This window comes from Melopsittacus undulatus, chromosome 7, assembly GCF_012275295.1.
Source record: "Melopsittacus undulatus isolate bMelUnd1 chromosome 7, bMelUnd1.mat.Z, whole genome shotgun sequence".
In the NCBI taxonomy this organism is placed as follows: Eukaryota; Metazoa; Chordata; class Aves; order Psittaciformes; family Psittaculidae; genus Melopsittacus; species Melopsittacus undulatus.
In genome coordinates this window covers 40,940,321-40,957,627 of record NC_047533.1, presented here as the reverse complement: position 1 = coordinate 40,957,627, position 17,307 = coordinate 40,940,321, and the positions used below count along the sequence as shown (strand labels likewise).

At 36.6% G+C, this 17,307-nt stretch overlaps 1 protein-coding gene across 3 annotated transcripts in view; it reads left to right on the top strand.

The window, feature by feature from the left end:
- The window catches only part of TLL1 (tolloid like 1), a 145,098-nt gene that overhangs the window by 116,338 nt on the left and 11,453 nt on the right, over window positions 1-17,307 (top strand). The window contains exons 17-22 of one of the 3 annotated variants that reach the window (XR_004080100.2): window positions 3,680-3,805; window positions 5,228-5,355; window positions 9,724-9,937; window positions 12,015-12,265; window positions 14,266-14,466; window positions 15,415-16,248. Coding sequence is in view for 1 of the 3 variants with exons in the window: in XM_005145504.4 (XP_005145561.2) it covers window positions 3,680-3,805; window positions 5,228-5,355; window positions 9,724-9,937; window positions 12,015-12,265; window positions 14,266-14,400 (854 nt within the window). In the remaining 2 variants the exon portion in view is untranslated. Of the gene's footprint in view, window positions 1-3,679; window positions 3,806-5,227; window positions 5,356-9,723; window positions 9,938-12,014; window positions 12,266-14,265; window positions 16,249-17,307 lie in introns of those variants that run through there. The other 2 variants (XR_004080101.2, XM_005145504.4) reach the window with 2 other exon arrangements.

Sequence of the window (17,307 nt, the reverse complement as noted above, 5' to 3'; positions counted from 1 at the left end):
GCACAGCCGAAGAACTTCTTTTTCTACAACTCCTTTGGGTGATGAATTCTGCACCCACAGCTATAGTTGAGAAAGTATGGCCCAGCTCCAGCTCAGATGACAGAAAGCAGTTTTTGGGTGATTGGAATCCACTGTGATAAACTGTGAAAGCAAACAGTGACATAGGGCAACAGATGACCTGCCTTAGGAAGGTATTTATGTTGCTATAAGACAACATTAATTACATTTTTGGCTGTAAAATTGTGTTAACAGCCAGACAGGTGCTACTGGAAAGTGAGAAAAACTTTTTTATTCAACATTCTGCAAAATTTACATTTGATGGGATAGTTCTGAGGGAAGCTCATTTGGGAGCCATTGCAGGGATCTCTCTAATCTCAAGAGAGACATGTCTGTATATTTATCATCAAGTTTCTTGGGTAAAGAGAAGCAATAAGGGAGTCATGTTATATTAATTTTTTAAAACTTTAAATATTTTATTTTGGAATTAGATATTAGGCTTCTAAAGGAAAAATTTGCAGTAATTAGGTTTTTATTATTTCTTTCTTCTGCCCTCCCGTCACTCTCTCTGCTCTGTTAAAAGACAGTAAACTATTGGAATCTGCTTGGCCTATAAAATGACTCCGTGAATTTACATTAGGGTGAAAAAAAGATAACAGTAATATATTATTTTTGTACCCTGTGATGTTTCCAAGAAGATAGGTTAATGATTTCTTTAAATCAGTCTTTGTATAGTGGTATGATTATTACCCAGTGATAAAATGTCACTAAACTGCTTTCACTTATCAGAAGTTTTAGAGTTACTTCAGTGTGTTAAATAAACATGAGTCTAAACATGAACATTCAAAACATATATTGTTTTTGTTGTAATATAGGAAAAAGGTTTGTTGGAACATATACTTTCTCGGGTGATGATTCATTGAGCAGTTAAAATGAGAAAGCTAGAATGTTTCTAGCTTTGAGCAAATTTGTTTCAGAGCACAAACTCATCTCTGGTGCCATCCTGGTACATTTTTTTTTCCACAGACAAGAAAGCTGCCTGCAAAGAGAAAATTTTTGTTTTTGAATCTTGCAAGGACTTGGTACAGGTCCCTTCAGGCCGAGTACGTATTATTCACAGACTGGTGGCCTCTGAGGGTCTCAGAGGTACGACTGTTTGTCCTCTGAATGATTCAATTTAACATTTTGTTGAGAATGGAACTTTCACTCTTCTGAGTACTAAAAAATTAGAAAAGAAAGTATCCATTCAAAACTGGGAGACTCATTTCCATCTGCCAGCCTAACAAATGGCTTTGTTTTTACATGGCAAAACATTTGTTCCTATAACTAATACAGACTAATTGGGGTTTTTACATGAATTTTGAAATTGGGGGATCAATTTGACAAAGTCTGTTCTGAATTATGAAGTGTGATGAAGGCTTGTTCAACAGTTGCATCCTTGATTAACCATGCACAAGCAATTATTGTACTTCAAATTCAGAAAGCTTCTCCTTTCTACCTTCTGTCCATTGTTGTATCTCTGAGAAAGTCCAATATGGGACTGTTTGCTTATGCACTTGTCTCTTAACAGATTATTTTATAGAATAAAAGCTTATTTAATGTTTAAATACTTTTCAGTATTTTCACACAGTTTGGTTGAAGACGAAAAAGGACAGGCCTTTTATTTAGAATTTATGTACCTACTCTGTACTTAAAAGCCTAACTTGAATGCATTTTGAGCTGGCCTTCCATTTAGTTTGCTATTTTCGTAGAAAACTACAAACTAATGCTTAGATGGGGAAATATTGAAGAGTTTTGTTTGTGTTGTATGTAATATCTCATATGCTTGTTACTAGTCTTCATTTGCAACATGGAATTAATTTATGACAACGCTTGCTTTTGCAAATATAAAATAGTGTAACTTTTGTTTGAAATCAAATAGATTTAGTCACTCAGTTTGGGATTTGCATTGCATGGGGCATAAACAGTGTATCGTGGAGCTTTCATGCTTCTTTCATCATCAAAATGACAACTAATATAAGCCTTTGGATGTATGATTCTGGAAGCTACCAATGTTTTTTGGCTGTTTCTTAACCTTCAAATCTGTTCACATCTGCAGAAAGCTTTCAAAAGCTTTTAACACAAACAGATTTGAGATTTACAGGGCAAAATGCAGTGGATGCTTACGTTTGACTTGCAGAATTTATCTGTAAATGTACATTATCATTATGTATTATAAGTAGGAGCTGATTTTTATGGAAAGACCTGCAAGTCAACAGGTCAAGTGTTGCAAATGCTTTGGCAGACAAAGCTGATGTGTATACATTTATAATGTAAACTTCCATTGTTGTGTTACTAAATATGAGCATAAGTAAGGGCAGGGGAAAAAATGCATGAGCAAGACAATGAAAAGAGACTTAAATTATCCATAGTGGCTTGTAATCTATAGAAATTCTTACTGTGATGACTAAAGTCTGAAACACTGCATGTTACTGTGTTCAGAGATAACATTCACTGCTGCTTTTCAATGTACATGAGGCAGAAGGGGGTGAGTGCTCTGCATTCCAGCCTGCAGCAGCTGGACCTCTGGGATGTCCACAATTTAGGCTCTTTTTTCCTCCCCTTTTTTTTTTCATGTTGAAATAACACATGTTGTAAAACAGTGTTTTAAACTCTGTGTGTGTGTATCTATGTATACATAGGCATATATTTTTCCATTTCAGGATTTATAGCTATGTCTATACATATATAGAGAGGTATGTACATGTGCATACATACACATATGTATATGTATATCTCAGGAGCAGTCTGCCTCTTTCAAATGGGCCAGCCTCACCTCAAATGACAACAGCTGAATGACATAGAAGGGTGGCAGCTGAGGCCTCTTGCTAGAATGACAGCTTGTTAATCTAGTTTGGCTTCTGTCCATGCAATGAATTTGTAACTGTTTAATGGAGGTCATATTTCCTCCCCAACTCTCTGCTTTATTTCTAACACACTAAAAAGCTCTTTTGAATGATTATATCTTAATAAACAGAACTGCATGCTGTATTGTAGATCTCCTTGAAATAACTAATGCCAATTTCTTTTGTATGTTTTTCAATTAAATGCTTTCCTTTTGTGATATTCTATACTGTCCAGATTCATTAAATGTAAAGCACACTGTCACTCTGCTGGGAAAAAAAATCAGCTTATTGAAGTTTATGTTAAATCCTTTTTTTCTTAATGCAGCTTGAAGCATTTTTTGGCTTACATGTCCCTTTTGACATACCATCATTAAATTGTGGAATTTGCATAAAGTTGGAACTGTGTTGTCTATAGATTCCATCCCTCTTCCTTACTGAAATAAAGCTTTGGATGGGATATTTATGATTTTTTTTTTTTACCAGCTAGATCACTTGGAATAGCAAACACTGGTAACTGTCTTACCTCCTTTGAATTAGCTTGTTTGTTTGTTCCTCTCTCTAAGGAACTACCCCTCATTTCCTAGAAAGGTGAGTCAGGCTGTTTGTGCCATGGTGCAAGGCTTTAGGCCGAGCAATGAGTGGCTAGAACTTAGGTACCATGAAACTGCCATATTAAGAAGAGTGACTGTGCCTTAGCTTATCCTTTTCTTGAAACACTGTGCTCGATCTTTTCTCTTTTTGGTAATGAGGACTACTGTCAGCTTGATGCTCACCCAACCTTATTGTGTATTTCTTAGACAAGGATGAGTGTTCAAAGGACAATGGTGGCTGCCAGCATGAGTGCATCAACACCGTAGGAAGCTATGTTTGCCAGTGCCGAAATGGATTTGTGCTACATGAAAACAAACATGACTGCAAGGAGGGTGAGTAGTAAGGTATTTGAACAGTTAATTATACAACTGTTTTAAGAAAGCTCCCTGCAGCTCTCCTTCCAAAGAAAAGAAAGGAAGGAAAATCATCTTGGTAATGGGGATTTAGACATTTGGGCTTAAACACTCCTTTGCCCTCCCTTTCTCATCCCCTGTGTCCTAGCATTTGTGTGTGGCTGAGTTTGAGGTCCCCAGGAATGCAATTTTGAAAACTTGGAATCATTGGCAGGGAGTGCTATTTTTACTAGTTCTGTGAAGTGTAGAACATTTAAAGCTGTGATAAATGCTGCATAAAACCCTGGGACAGAGTTTCTGGAGAGAAGCCTTGCAAACTTGTCATTTGCTCCTATCAGTAGTAGTTAGTTTCCTTGCAGTCAGTTTGAAACTATCTGCCCTTTATGGGATTATTTTAGGGGACATATATTCAGAGAATCTAAATTCCAGTCAAGTCCCTGTGCAACTTCCTATTACCTGTCTCAAGGTGTGGCTACCTCCAAGAAAGCAGTAGGCTTTGAGATTTAAGTACAATTTAGATTATCTGCTAATGAAACTCAAACTTGCAGTATCATGTGAGCTACTGCAGTTTCTCAAGGCTGTATTCTAACACAGATTTAATTTGCGAGTAAAGATATGCCCTTTGTGAATCATTTGCATTTTCACTGGTGTTGAAATTATGCTCATCTGCTTTAAAAGATTCCTGTTGAATAATTCGCTGATGTTTATAAAGGAATTTGATATTGTTAAAAAACTAAATGCAAAAATTAAATTAGTTTCTTTCTTGCCTTCTTTAAGTTTTATTTGTTGTATTTATTCACAGAGATGCACTTCTAGTGATGCAGTTAGGGAGTGAATGGCTCAGCTGTTCTTGTTTAGTCTTAGCTATTCTCTACTGCTATATATGTCCCTAAAAGCTGTGATTTAGAAATCAGAATAATTGCTCTGTATCTGCAGTATGAAAATTAGTGAGAAGAGATTAAAATAAATTGTTCAAGAAATACCATTTGATGCTGGAGTAGCAAGATTTCTCATATAGATTTTCATACTTACTTGTATGTAAAATAGCAGGAATGGCAATATATTTTATTATGGTTTAATACTTATGTTCATTCCTTCATAAATTTTTTCAAAAAAAATATAAAAGCACCACTCATTGTAAACAACAGTATATGTTTCACAGTAGTTAGTAAATAGGTTAGTTTAGTTAGTTGTTAGTTGAAACTAACCCAGGTTAGGCAGGTTAGTTTCCAGAAAATGTGTGCCAAAGGGGAAGAACATGATTGTGCACACAAAAGAGAGTGCTTAGATGTCTTCCTAAAGATCCTTTCTGTTCCATGGGTTCCCTGACAAAATAGGGTATTTTCTGGCTACCTCTGAATCAAACCCCCAGACTAACTGATACTATCACTGTTGGCACAGCTGAATGTGAACAGAAGATCCATAGTCCCAATGGCATCATCACAAGTCCCAACTGGCCCGACAAGTATCCCAGCAGAAAGGAGTGCACATGGGAAATCAGTGCCACCCCAGGGCAGAGGGTCAAGTTGGTGCGTATCTGCTTACCTTTCTCTCTTTTGTTCCACCAAATCTGCTTCTCAAATGACTGTTACTAAACTTTGGTATCTGTTTGCAGCCCAGAGGTAAACTGTTTTAAAAACCTGCTGACTCTTGTCCATTCCTGGCCAACTGGGGCTACTCAGTATCACAGAGCTGTGAATTGAAGTTTGTGGTGGTTGTAAATACCCTGGATAGCACAGGGCAGGAATATTTTTCTTATTTCAGGCTCTACTATATCATTGTTGCAATTCATAAAATTTGCATAAAGCTTTGGTAAATGTGGCAGGGGCTATTTATGCAAACTCCAACATGTAGAATAAGCAAAATTAGAAGTTGTGAACAGTCCTCTTCACATACCTTTTGCATTTCTTTTTGAGGAGGAAAAGAAGATACAAAACCCAAGAATCTGGGCTTTTCATTTTAAAGTGGCTCCAAATTTTAACACAGGTATAAAAGCTGTCCAAGTAGACCTAAGTGACCTTTGTGTCCAGCTGGCTGAGAACAGTTCTGGTGCCTGAAGACAGGCTAGTATAGCTTAGGGACGTTTGCACTTCTGTTGAGTTTACACAGCCTCTGTACAAAGCTGAAGGTACAGACCTGTCCAGGGGACCTTTCTGCTTTGAGTTCAGCCCCAGTGCTCCTTCAGGCAAAGTACTCAGGGGACAGCCACAAGAAAAGCTGGCCTTAAATATTTTAAAATCTGATAAATTGATTTCACATATGTTTTGGAGTAAATAAACTGGAGAGGTGTTTGCTTTAGAGAGGAGGAAGTGCTGGTGTGGGATTGTGTATTGGTTCTTGTTCACCAGAATTAAAATGCTTAAACTGTTCTGAGGGATATGAGGGTGGCAGAAGGTGAGTCGTGTGCATAGTCTGCCCATTTAAAGGGTGAAAAACAGGTTTGTGATTTAGGTGGTACCTTCCTACCGTTACTTCTGAGCAAGTGTTCTTCCGTCCTGGCAGTATAAACCAAAGCCAGCGGAGCATGGGAATGTTACTCTTTTCGGTTGTTTTAACCTCAGCCAACAAAATTCCAGCATTCAGATTTCTTCAGTGAAATATCACATCATCTATTTTACAAGAAAAGATATTTAAATTTGCTTTTGCCAATGAAATTGGAAAACATAGAATTTTACTAGATAGAATTAAAAAAAAAAAAAACAAAAAACTTTTATGATTTAGAGTCTGAAATCCACTTTTCTGTGCAAACCAGTAGGGCAAATCTACTAAATTCTACGTGCATAATATCTATGAAGTCTAGTACAGAAAAATGAAATGTGAATAATATTAATACCATATAATACCATACTTCCACTATGGATAAATATTTTTTCTTGGACTTTACACTGTTTTTAAGTTTACTACTCACAGTTAGTCAAAATGAACAAGGAGAAGTGATTTCTTCCTGGTAACAAACCACATGACTTGTAAGCCTGAACTTAGTTTTTTTGAGAGAGGTATGAGTACAGAAACTAATCTTTAGTTGCGATTGCTCTCATTCTGATAAGCATTGAAAAGTCTCTTCCTGAAAGGCTAAAGTTAAGCATTTAGTATAAATAAAAAAGCTTATGAAAAAATGGACATGCATTTCAGAATTTTTAAATGAAACATGTAGATAAAGATAGCTTTGAAAATGTATGTAGCGAACGATTTTCATAAGCTAATCAGCCGGATGTTTATAAGAGACAGACTTAAGTGTCCCATTCAGGCAGCTATCCATAAGTGCCACCAACGTATCTACTCAGTTGAGTGCTATAGATAGAAAGAGCTGGATGTCCAGAAGCTATACGTAACATTTCTGAATATCATTCCGTCTTATGAGACAGTCAAAATGGGGACTGTAGTCATGGTGGGGTAGTTATTCAAAAGTATTTGTCCCAGGAAGACAGAGTGTGATTCAGTTATACTAACAACTTTATTAAATTATCTGTGAACTCTGTTGGCAGCAGCTATTCAGTTATATTCAGCTTTAAGGAAAGTTTGTGTCAGTTCTCCTCTTTCAAACCTGCTCTTAGTCTGACCTCTTTTTTAGAAAATGAAGATTGTATCTGAGTGTTTTGAACTATCAGGCATTTTGAGCTTTTAAAAGACTTCATGCTAAGATCTACTTTTCCTTAAAAAACGAACAAATTCCTTTGATTCTCTTTGTAATTTTTAGAATCAACTGCTAGACTCACAACACATTTAGGACTTCTTTGTGGAACCCAATATAACAAGTACTGTCCTCCTGCAGGCTTGGAAATCCCAGTGATAAGTCAAATGTTAAAAATAATGGGTGTGTCTTGCAGTTCATGGTGAGAACTGTTTCCTAGAGAGAGACTTTTTTGTACTGATGAGAAGTGAACAAAACTGATATAATTTTCCTCTAAAAGAAAATGAGGTTCTGCAGGCTGCTTTTAGATCACATTGAGTGCTCCTATTGATTCCAAGTTGGCTTGTCTCAATTCTACATTTAAGTAACTCCTTACAGTTAGTCTCTTGTCTTTATGTGGGTTGTTGGTTTTTTTTTTGTTTGTTTGTTTTTAACTTATCAGGTTTTATTTAGGTATAAATGACAACACATACTTGGCATCATAAAAGTAGGATGGCTGACTATACTTAAGAGTAGCAGAAGGGACTGCTGTACAGCTGTTTTCACTGCCTGCAGTTTCAATCCCTTAAAATAAGCCCCCAAGCTCTCCTGTGAAATTAATCTATATCCACTGCGTCATGCAACTTTTCACTCTTTGTAAAACAAAAATGCTACTCTGAATATTCCTATTCTTTGGGCAGAAGACATTGTGTTAGCTCTTTATAGTTACTTTAGGTCAACTGTTAATATAAATTACCATTACATTTCACACTGGCTGGATTCCACAAGGGATTCGGTAAGTCAGATTTGCTTTGGTATACTAGATACTTGCTTAGTATTTGACAGCTCAGTTTTGTTAGATTTAATTATTGCTTCTTAATCCTTTAGTGTTGGTTTGGTTTTTTGTTTTTTTTTTTTTTTTTTTTTGGGGGGGGAAGGGTTGGTTTGCTGGGTTTTGGGTTTTTTTCCATAAACAGTCAGGTGTATAACTACTCATGGGAGCATTCATACTTGGTGTTTTATGCTATTTTGTTTAACAAAACATACATTGAATTTCACCTTCAATTGTATTTTTTTTTCTGAAAATTCACGAAGTTTTCTATGTGTATTGCTTTCTCAGTGTTTACATTAGAATAAATTAATGGATTTTAAGGTTTAGGTTTCTTGTTGAAATTTAGCCTTTGTCAAAAAGTCTTATCTGAAATCTCTTAGAAGTCTCCTTGAAATAGATTTGTTGATGCCAGTCCAGTCTCAGAAGACACTCTTCCATATTTGGAAAGCAGATATTAGTTGTATGTGTTTCAATGGTTTCTATAGGATATGGCATACACTTTGAGTTTGAGAAATATAAATTCCAGAGTTTTTAAAAATAAGCTGGCCAGGCTCTGCTGCAAAGGACTTGCAGTTTAAAATTTTTAATAGACTTGAATTTGTCCTTACAAGCTGCCATGAGCACTGGGAGACCTAAAATCCTTGAGAACACAGCAAGTAAGATAAATGTTTTTAAGTGTAGAAGAAACATCACAGATTCAAAATGAAGTTTGCGAGCCCCAATTTGTGATCAAACTATGGCAGTAATTTGAATTTTCCTGGAAGAGTTGAGCACAGCAAAAAAGTCTGCTGAAGTTCTTCTAATAAACAACATAATTTTGTAATTTGTTTAGTGATTTTACTAGGAAAAATGTGATCTTAGCATGAAGGATGCAGCCTCAAATCTTGTTAGTATTGTAATAATAAAAAATAGATCTCTAGAATATAGGTTAGAAAATATAACTTTCATGCGCAAGCATTCATGTGGAAAGGTCATTGTCAAAGGCTTTAGTTGTGGTGTGTGGTAAGATTGAAAAAAAAGGAGGGTGCATTATGTTTTGCAGATGTTTCAGTCCATCCTCTGCTATCTGAGGAACCAATAATTTTCAGCTTTTTGCTGGTTTAAATGTTCTGTGAAATTTGGAACAATCCTATAAACTGCAAATTCAACAGAAAGGCCACTGCATTCTAGATTTAATAGTCTTTCATGCATGTTAACTGGCTATAAAGATTCTAATCCCTTTCTATATGAAGAATGATGCCCTCTCAAAGTTCACTGTCTTAATTGTTATTCCACTTCCTCAAAATCAGTATGTTACTCAAAGCTACAGGCTTGTAGGGGCCATAATGTTAAATCTGTCATTTTAACTACATCTGTTTTGTATTCTGAAACAGACTAACAGTACATATGTACCATGTAAGTACAGTAAACACAGTACTACATTAAGTCATTTTTTGCATTTTTTTCTCCCCTCAGACCTTTAATGAATTTGAGATAGAACAACATCAAGAATGTGCTTATGACCACTTGGAAGTGTTTGATGGTGAAAGCGAAAAAGCACCAATTCTGGGACGTTTATGTGGCAATAAGATACCAGATCCTCTTATTGCTACTGGAAACAAAATGTTTCTCCGCTTTGTTTCTGATGCATCGGTTCAAAGAAAAGGCTTCCAAGCAACACACTCTACAGGTCAGAAAATCAGGATGTGCTTTACTAATAACTACCCCTTTGTTCTTTAGGGGAAGATATTTCAGCATTTCTTTTATAGGAATAAACAGAGAAGACAATGTTATAACTAAGTCTAATGAAACCTTAAGAACAGTAGGAAAAGTCTCAGGTTGCGAAAAGCATTCTCTGATATTTTAGATGTTTCATTCTCCTCTCTCTCTCTGTACCTCTCTCATATAGGTAAGTTATTAAAAGATTTTGAAACACAGTCCCATAAGAAGAAGATATTTATGTAGATAATCAAAGAGATATTTCTTACGACTCATACTATTAGTTTGTAAAAGATTCAGTAGTTTTTCATTGTGTTTGTAATGGAAGTACTTCACTGGGACATGTGATGCACCTCCATTACTTTCCTGTTCTAACATAAACAAAAGTCTAGGATTTGTGTAAACAGCTATTACTTTCCTGTGGAGATAAAGAGGAAAGACAAGCCAAAGAAGAATAAGAAAAGCAATATTGAAGACTTAGGATTTTAGCAATATAATCTCCTTCATACTTAACAGTTAATTTTGTTCTTAGTCAGAAATCACTGAAACTGAAAACAGCGTTTTGCAATTGCATTAATAGGTTTCTTAGGACATTTTCAGTGTGCACATAATTTCCGCGACGTTGATTGGCTTACAGTGGCCCCTAGCGCTGAATCTCTGAACTACCAGTGCCTGCTATAAAACTCAGTTTAAGATCTTGCATCGCTTCCAAAATGACTATAATAATTTGATATGGCAATGCTGAATCAAATTTATTCTGTTTCACTCATTCAGGTAGTGTGGATTTAAGCTTTTTCCATCTGTCCAGTCTCTTAAACAGTCAAGAGAATACTGCTTGATTTGCTATTACATTTGTCAGAAGCCTAAAAGCCACTAGAAAGGTCAGGAAACTATAGGGGTTTAATTCTTTAGCTGATACAGAAAAGAGTCATTCACCTAAAGCTATCAGATCAATAGCATTTTACAAATCAGTCATATTTCTTTACAGTCAGATGTGTACAGCTCATCTACAGAAGAGCAGACATAGCTGTGCAATGGAAAGCATGAAGGATGGTGCAGCTAGGTTACTTTTAATATCAGGAGCTAAGCAAGTGGTACTGTGTGGCACGCCCCTGTTGTGTGCAGACCCATTACAGCTTGTCCCAGACATCCTAATGCAGTGCTGCATTGTTCAGGCTGGTTGTCAACTTTTGAAACACAAGTTAGTACTTAAGAACTTGAAAAATTGACTTTTAATTTCTAAAACCAATACTTCACCCTAAAAGGATAAAGTAGGACAGGAAAGACTGGAAGCTCTTGGTTGATGAGATGCAACACAACGTGACCTGGCAATGTGCACTTGCAGCCCAGAAAGGTAGCCATATGCTGGGCTGCATCAAAAGGTACGTGACTAGCAAGTCAAAAGAGGTGCTTCTCCCCCTCTGCTCTCATGAGTTCCCACCTGGAGTACTGAGCTCAGCTCTGGAGCCCTCAGCAGAGTAAAGACCTGTTTATATCCATGAACTACACAACAAACAAGCTAGTGAGCTTGGCAGTAGTGTTTCATATAGAGCTGGCTCTTGAGGTGCTTGCATGATGGCTAGACCTAACACAAGACTTTTTCACTTGATTGCTGACTGCATGTGTGCTAGAGCTGCCCCAGCCACTTACAAACAGTGTTGTTAACCCATGTGGAAACGTCACCACAGAAGTATGGTGAAGCACTTGACTTGCTGGTCACAGGCATCTCTCAAGTGCCTACCCAAAGAATGTCCTACCCTATTCTTTGTAACTTTGATGTTCCCTGTCTTTTTGTCTTTCACTTGAAAATTCTGAAATATGGTCAGGCCTCTAGTTATAAAAAAGAATTTACATAGGAAAAACTCAGAATGATGGATTTGTATTCATGCTGGGTAGTACTTCACTCTATACCTTGATAGATTGGCGTGCTTGATGCTTAAAAATGCACTCAGCCTGAATAAGGCTGGGTATCTATTGAAAAAAAAAGCCAAACAAATTCTTACTGAATAAGCTTCTTCATCCCTTTTTCTACCTCCTCCTCTGTTTAGAATGTGGTGGTCGGCTGAAAGCTGAAACCAAGCCCAAAGATCTGTACTCGCATGCTCAGTTTGGCGATAACAACTATCCTGTCCAGGCAGACTGTGACTGGCTATTGGTGGCAGAGCGCAGCTATAGAGTTGAGTTAATGTTTCAGACATTCGAGGTTGAAGAAGAGGCAGACTGTGGTTACGATTATGTGGAACTCTTTGATGGTCATGATAAGACAGCTGTGAGACTTGGTCGATTTTGTGGATCTGGGGTAAGTAACAAGGTACCAACCTTTTTATTTCCACAACAAAAAGAGTAAGAAAGGGCAGAGGAAGGAAAGGGTCAAGAAGGGATGAGGCTCAGTAACTGTACCTTACAATGAAGATGCTAGGTTATCTACTTCAGGTTTTGGTGAGTTTTTTTAGTAGAAACTTGCAGGCTTATAGTACAAGTATTCCCTTGAAATATTTTAAACAATAAATATTCTTATCTAATTCTTGACCAAAGTATTGTAATGTTATGTTAACCTTTAGGTAGCTGACAGCGGAGTGTTTATCAGCAACCCAAAAATAGCTACCATACATTTTCCTATGCAGAAAGAGAAACTCACCGGTGTTGAAAACTGTCACAGTAAAATCCTTTCAATTTGAATGAAGAAGCCATATTTTACAGGGAAGCTTTTTGCTTGGGAAGCATTTATAGTATCTACTCATCTACTACTTAAATCTGATTTTCGGAAAGTGCTCCTAAAATATGTGATTAATATGGTCCTTGAGAAAGTCCTGTCATTCCATATGCAACTCTGATATGTTTTAATTCTGAGACATGGGGGAAATTAGCCAGGTGACATCCTGAAAAGGAGGTATCCTAATTCTCCTTTTAGACTTGCATTGTTATGTTGGCTGCTTGCCTTGTGAAAGCTGGTGCAATGATCCCACAAGTCCTCATCAATTCTTTATACACGTGCAAATGCAAGCACACTTTCATACATACATACACTCTTTGCCTAGATAAAAGGTTCAGAAGGCTCTGTATGAGTCAATAGGAGCTCTTAATTAACAATGTGTCACTTTTTGATTCAGCCACAGTGCTGGAGAAAACATCTCAGTCATTCAGGCTAGTTACCTGTAAATTGGCTTAAATCCTTTTAGGGCATTTTTGAACAATAAAAGATGCAAGAAAGGTGACGCAGAAAAGATGCTACCACTGAACTCCAGGCAGTACATTCTAAGCAAAATGCTACAGCTGAGCCTAGCATGTACTAATTTACAAAACAAAACTATACTTTTCTTTGCAAGTTGCTCTATTTTTCAAGTAGAAGGACAGCAAACTGGAGAATGTCCCAACCTCAGGCTGAATTAACTCTTTTGTGGGATGGATGGGTGGTGCTGGTTGGGTTTTGTTGTTGTTTTGGTTTGCTTCTGGTAGGATATGGATGAGTGGCTTCAGAAGCCACATAGGAAAGACAAAATTAAATAGAAAAGTTATTGACAACAAAATAATCCAAACCAAAGTGGAAAAAACACACTATTAATGTATCTTGCTAGCTTGTCAAATTTAGAAAAAGGACTTGTTAGTTTAGCTGGTACTTCTGATTGATGTGCTTCAGTAACAAACCAAGCCATCGTGAGTGCTTTGAAGAATAAGATGGAAAATAGGTACTGGAGTCTGTTGCTTATCTAGATTTAGAATATTGTGTATGGTCCTGCCCAGTCACTTACGTGACTCCAGCAGTAATTATAGAAGACATCTGGGAAGCACAAAAGAACAAGGAGCTTTGTTTTCTTTGTATCATGAGAAAAAACTATGGAGATGCTTCATACAAATTGAAGAAGTTGAATCAGATTCAGAAAGTTAGATCACATGTTTATTTCGGTTGTGTGAAAAGATGCTTTTTGGGGCCAGAGCTCAATATTGAAAGAGTGCACATTAATATAAAAGCAAAAAAAGTTACAATAACAGAGAATTTCAAAACTTCTGCCAGCAGATAAAAATTCAAGCATTGTGATTTAAACTGGCTCCCAGCTTTTAGGAATTTAGGTTGTCATTTCCTCAGTCTGCCTCAAAATTTCCTAGCCTATAATTGAGAGCTGAATAACATAGATGTATTTTTTCTGACCATAGCAGGTGGCACCTTATGAGACCCAATGAAATTACATGACAAGGCATAACAGGAAAAGAAAAATAGCCGTACAAAAAAAAAAACAGTGAATGAGGGGGATAAATACACAAAGTGAACAGATAATTTATTTGTTTCTTCATTTATTTTAGCCACCAGAAGAAATCTATTCAGCAGGAGAAGCTCTTTTACTTCACTTTCACACAGATGATACAATCAACAAGAAAGGATTTCATATACGATACAGAAGTATAAAATATCCAGATAGTGTGCACACCAAAAAATAACACAAGAACCTCTAAGCCAGAAAAGGAGAGTGAGAAAGAAAGAACGCACAGTGAAAAGAAACAAAGGTGTGTCTTTTTTCTTAAACTGCAGTTATTAGCACAGATATTTTATATGAGTTCAGTTGAAATGGCAACCAGAGACTGAACTAAAATTAAAAAAGAAAATCAGCTATACCGGAGGAATAGTCAAGATGATGATGTGAAAGCTCCATACTTGACTGTTGCTGCAAAGCTTGTGAAAGGACATTGCATGCAGGGAGAATAGAAGAGCTTTTGTTTGTGGTTTGACATTTGTCATAGATGCGTGCAGATTCAATCGGTTGCATTCAGGGGAAGTGACCCTTCAGACCATTCTTCCTTCTGACAATTGTATGGTGTCCAGGAAGAAAAAAAAAAAAAAAGCTCTTTCAGGTCACACAATCAAAATACTGTCCTTATATTTAGTTGCTTTGACTTTATATCCTGCATATGGTATGTACAAGGACTTAAACGAAGATAAGAGATGGGAAGGTCTTCCTTCATTGTTCTGTATTTTTTACAAATTCTTCTGTCATATCAGGTTAACTGTGTTTTGAAACTGGAAAATCCTACTTCTGAAACATAACTGATCTTTAGAGTATTTTGTTTTACTAATGGCTGAGAAGTCTGAACTGTTACATCGGTCAGTAGTTGACCAAATTTGGACAGTGTAAGCATCTATAAAATGTTTGGTTTACTAGCTAAGTAAGCTATCTCTGATGATGTGCTCTTATTTTGCACTGAACATAGAAAGACTAAGATGAAAACCTGTCCTGAATCAAAATTTGTATTCATGAGAAACAGAAATAGTCAAGAATCATATGAAACTCCTCCTACTGAATTTCTTTTCAACAATGCATTTGGAGCCACTACTAAGCTTTATTTCTTTGGACCTCTTTTGTGAATGAGCTAATTATCTGGTTTGGCTACGTAGAAATGAAGCTGCAGTGGTATTCAAGAGGGAGGTTTCCCAAAGAGCTGTTTTTTTTTCTCTAGGAGTAAAAGTATCTGTGATGGTGAAAAGAGCAAATCAAAATAACAGACCCAGGATTTCTTTGTTATTGAGTGAATTCCTATGGTGCTATTCCATGAACATTAAAAACAAACCAAGAACTTTTAGACTTTTGAGCCAACAGCTTGCAGATCATGAATGTCTCACTATGCCTGGCTGCATCTGGAGAAGAAAGGTTTTACTGCTTCAACGGAGAGTGGGTTGCAACAGCAGCACTAGTCCTGTGGAACAACTACTACTATTGCCTTAGAATCCTCGCACACGGTCAGACAGATCTTCCTGTAGATTCACCTCTAATTTGATAAATATTTCGACGATTTGGACATCTTAATGTACACTAACAAAAGAATCTTCAAGAGAAAGCCCCATCTGCAGAGCGAGATCATCTGCTGTAAATACAGTGACCTGCTTTTGATGTAGAGATATGTTACGTTTAGAACTGAGATATTCTATGTGCTTTAGGCCAAACATGGCTTTAGTCATAATGTATATGCATTATGTAAGTATTGTGTGAATGAGTGCTCCAGGGGAGTGAGAGGTATTGTATGTGTGAAATGGAATTGTTTCTTTATGTGCCAAGTTCTATCAGGACTTTGTTTGACTGTAGCAACTTTTCTTTAAAGGCTTCATAGACAGATAACAAGGACTTCTAGTTGGCAAGAATCAAGTTTAAACGAAGTATTATGTTTCACTTACAAGAAATATTATTTTGATATCCTTTGATGTAAGTTGCTACTCAGATTAGCTTAGTTTCTGTTTCCTTACTATGAACATACGTTGGCACTAATAAATCTGACCCTTTTTTTATAAAAATAAAACCAGATGTCTATATAGGTGTCTTTGGTTGTTTTAACAGCACTGTTGCTGCTCATTTGTTCCCTTTTTCCTTCTCAGAAAGCCTATGTGTGTGAATTTCAGAACGTGAATAATTTGTGTATTTTTGTAATGCTGCTCCACTGTCTTTTTGTTTGGTTTATTTTTCAGGCTTTTTACACAAGAAGTTAACTGCAAACATTTTCTCCAAAGTCTGCTAAGACAAAATTCAGGCAGAAATATTACTATAGTTAAAAAGAAAAAAAGAAGTATTCTTAACCTTGTTACATAATTTATCAGCTGCATGGAATTCCAGTGCTCAAATTTCTGAGAGGAAAAGCAGGCAGCAGCAGAAGCAGTGTCTCCCTGGCACAGATAATTAAGAGGAGTTGGGAAAGTCTGAGGCTGGGAGGAAGAGCAAGTTTCCATTATAATCTTTTTTTCCATTTTTCTGCTTCAGTCTCCTCCTAATATTATCTCCCTTCCATTTGCTAAACAACGTATTTTGAGTCTTCCTTTTCTCTACATTTGACTTTTTATTCCCCCTGGGTTTACTTTAACAACTATAGAGCTGAGTCAAGATTTTTTATTTTCTTGAAGGTGGTTGGTTTTCTTTTTGATTTATACAGGCTCCTGTATAAATCCTAGTGCTCTATGCTAAATACTGCAACTGGAGTAGTTGGTGAAGAAAGTTAGACAGGGCAAGAACACCATATAGTGTATTCGCAAGACTCTGTGAAAGGTGGTTCTTTGTTGTGATATCAAAATAATTGCTTTTGAGCACGATATGTCAAGGATTGTTTCACATGGAATATGTAGAAATCAAAAGAGAGTTGCTTTAACTTTGAATGCAAAGTTTTATTTCTGCAGTTGATTATTCCTTTGTAGACCACATATGCTCAAGTGGCGAAAATTGTAAAGATGTTCTTAATGATTATCTTGATGATAAATGGACCATATAGATAATTTCTTTGCATTGTCCATGATCTTAGTTAATTCCTCATGGTGCTATCAGACGCCACTAAAACTATAGTTATTTCCAAGTTCTAGGAGGTTTTTCTGGA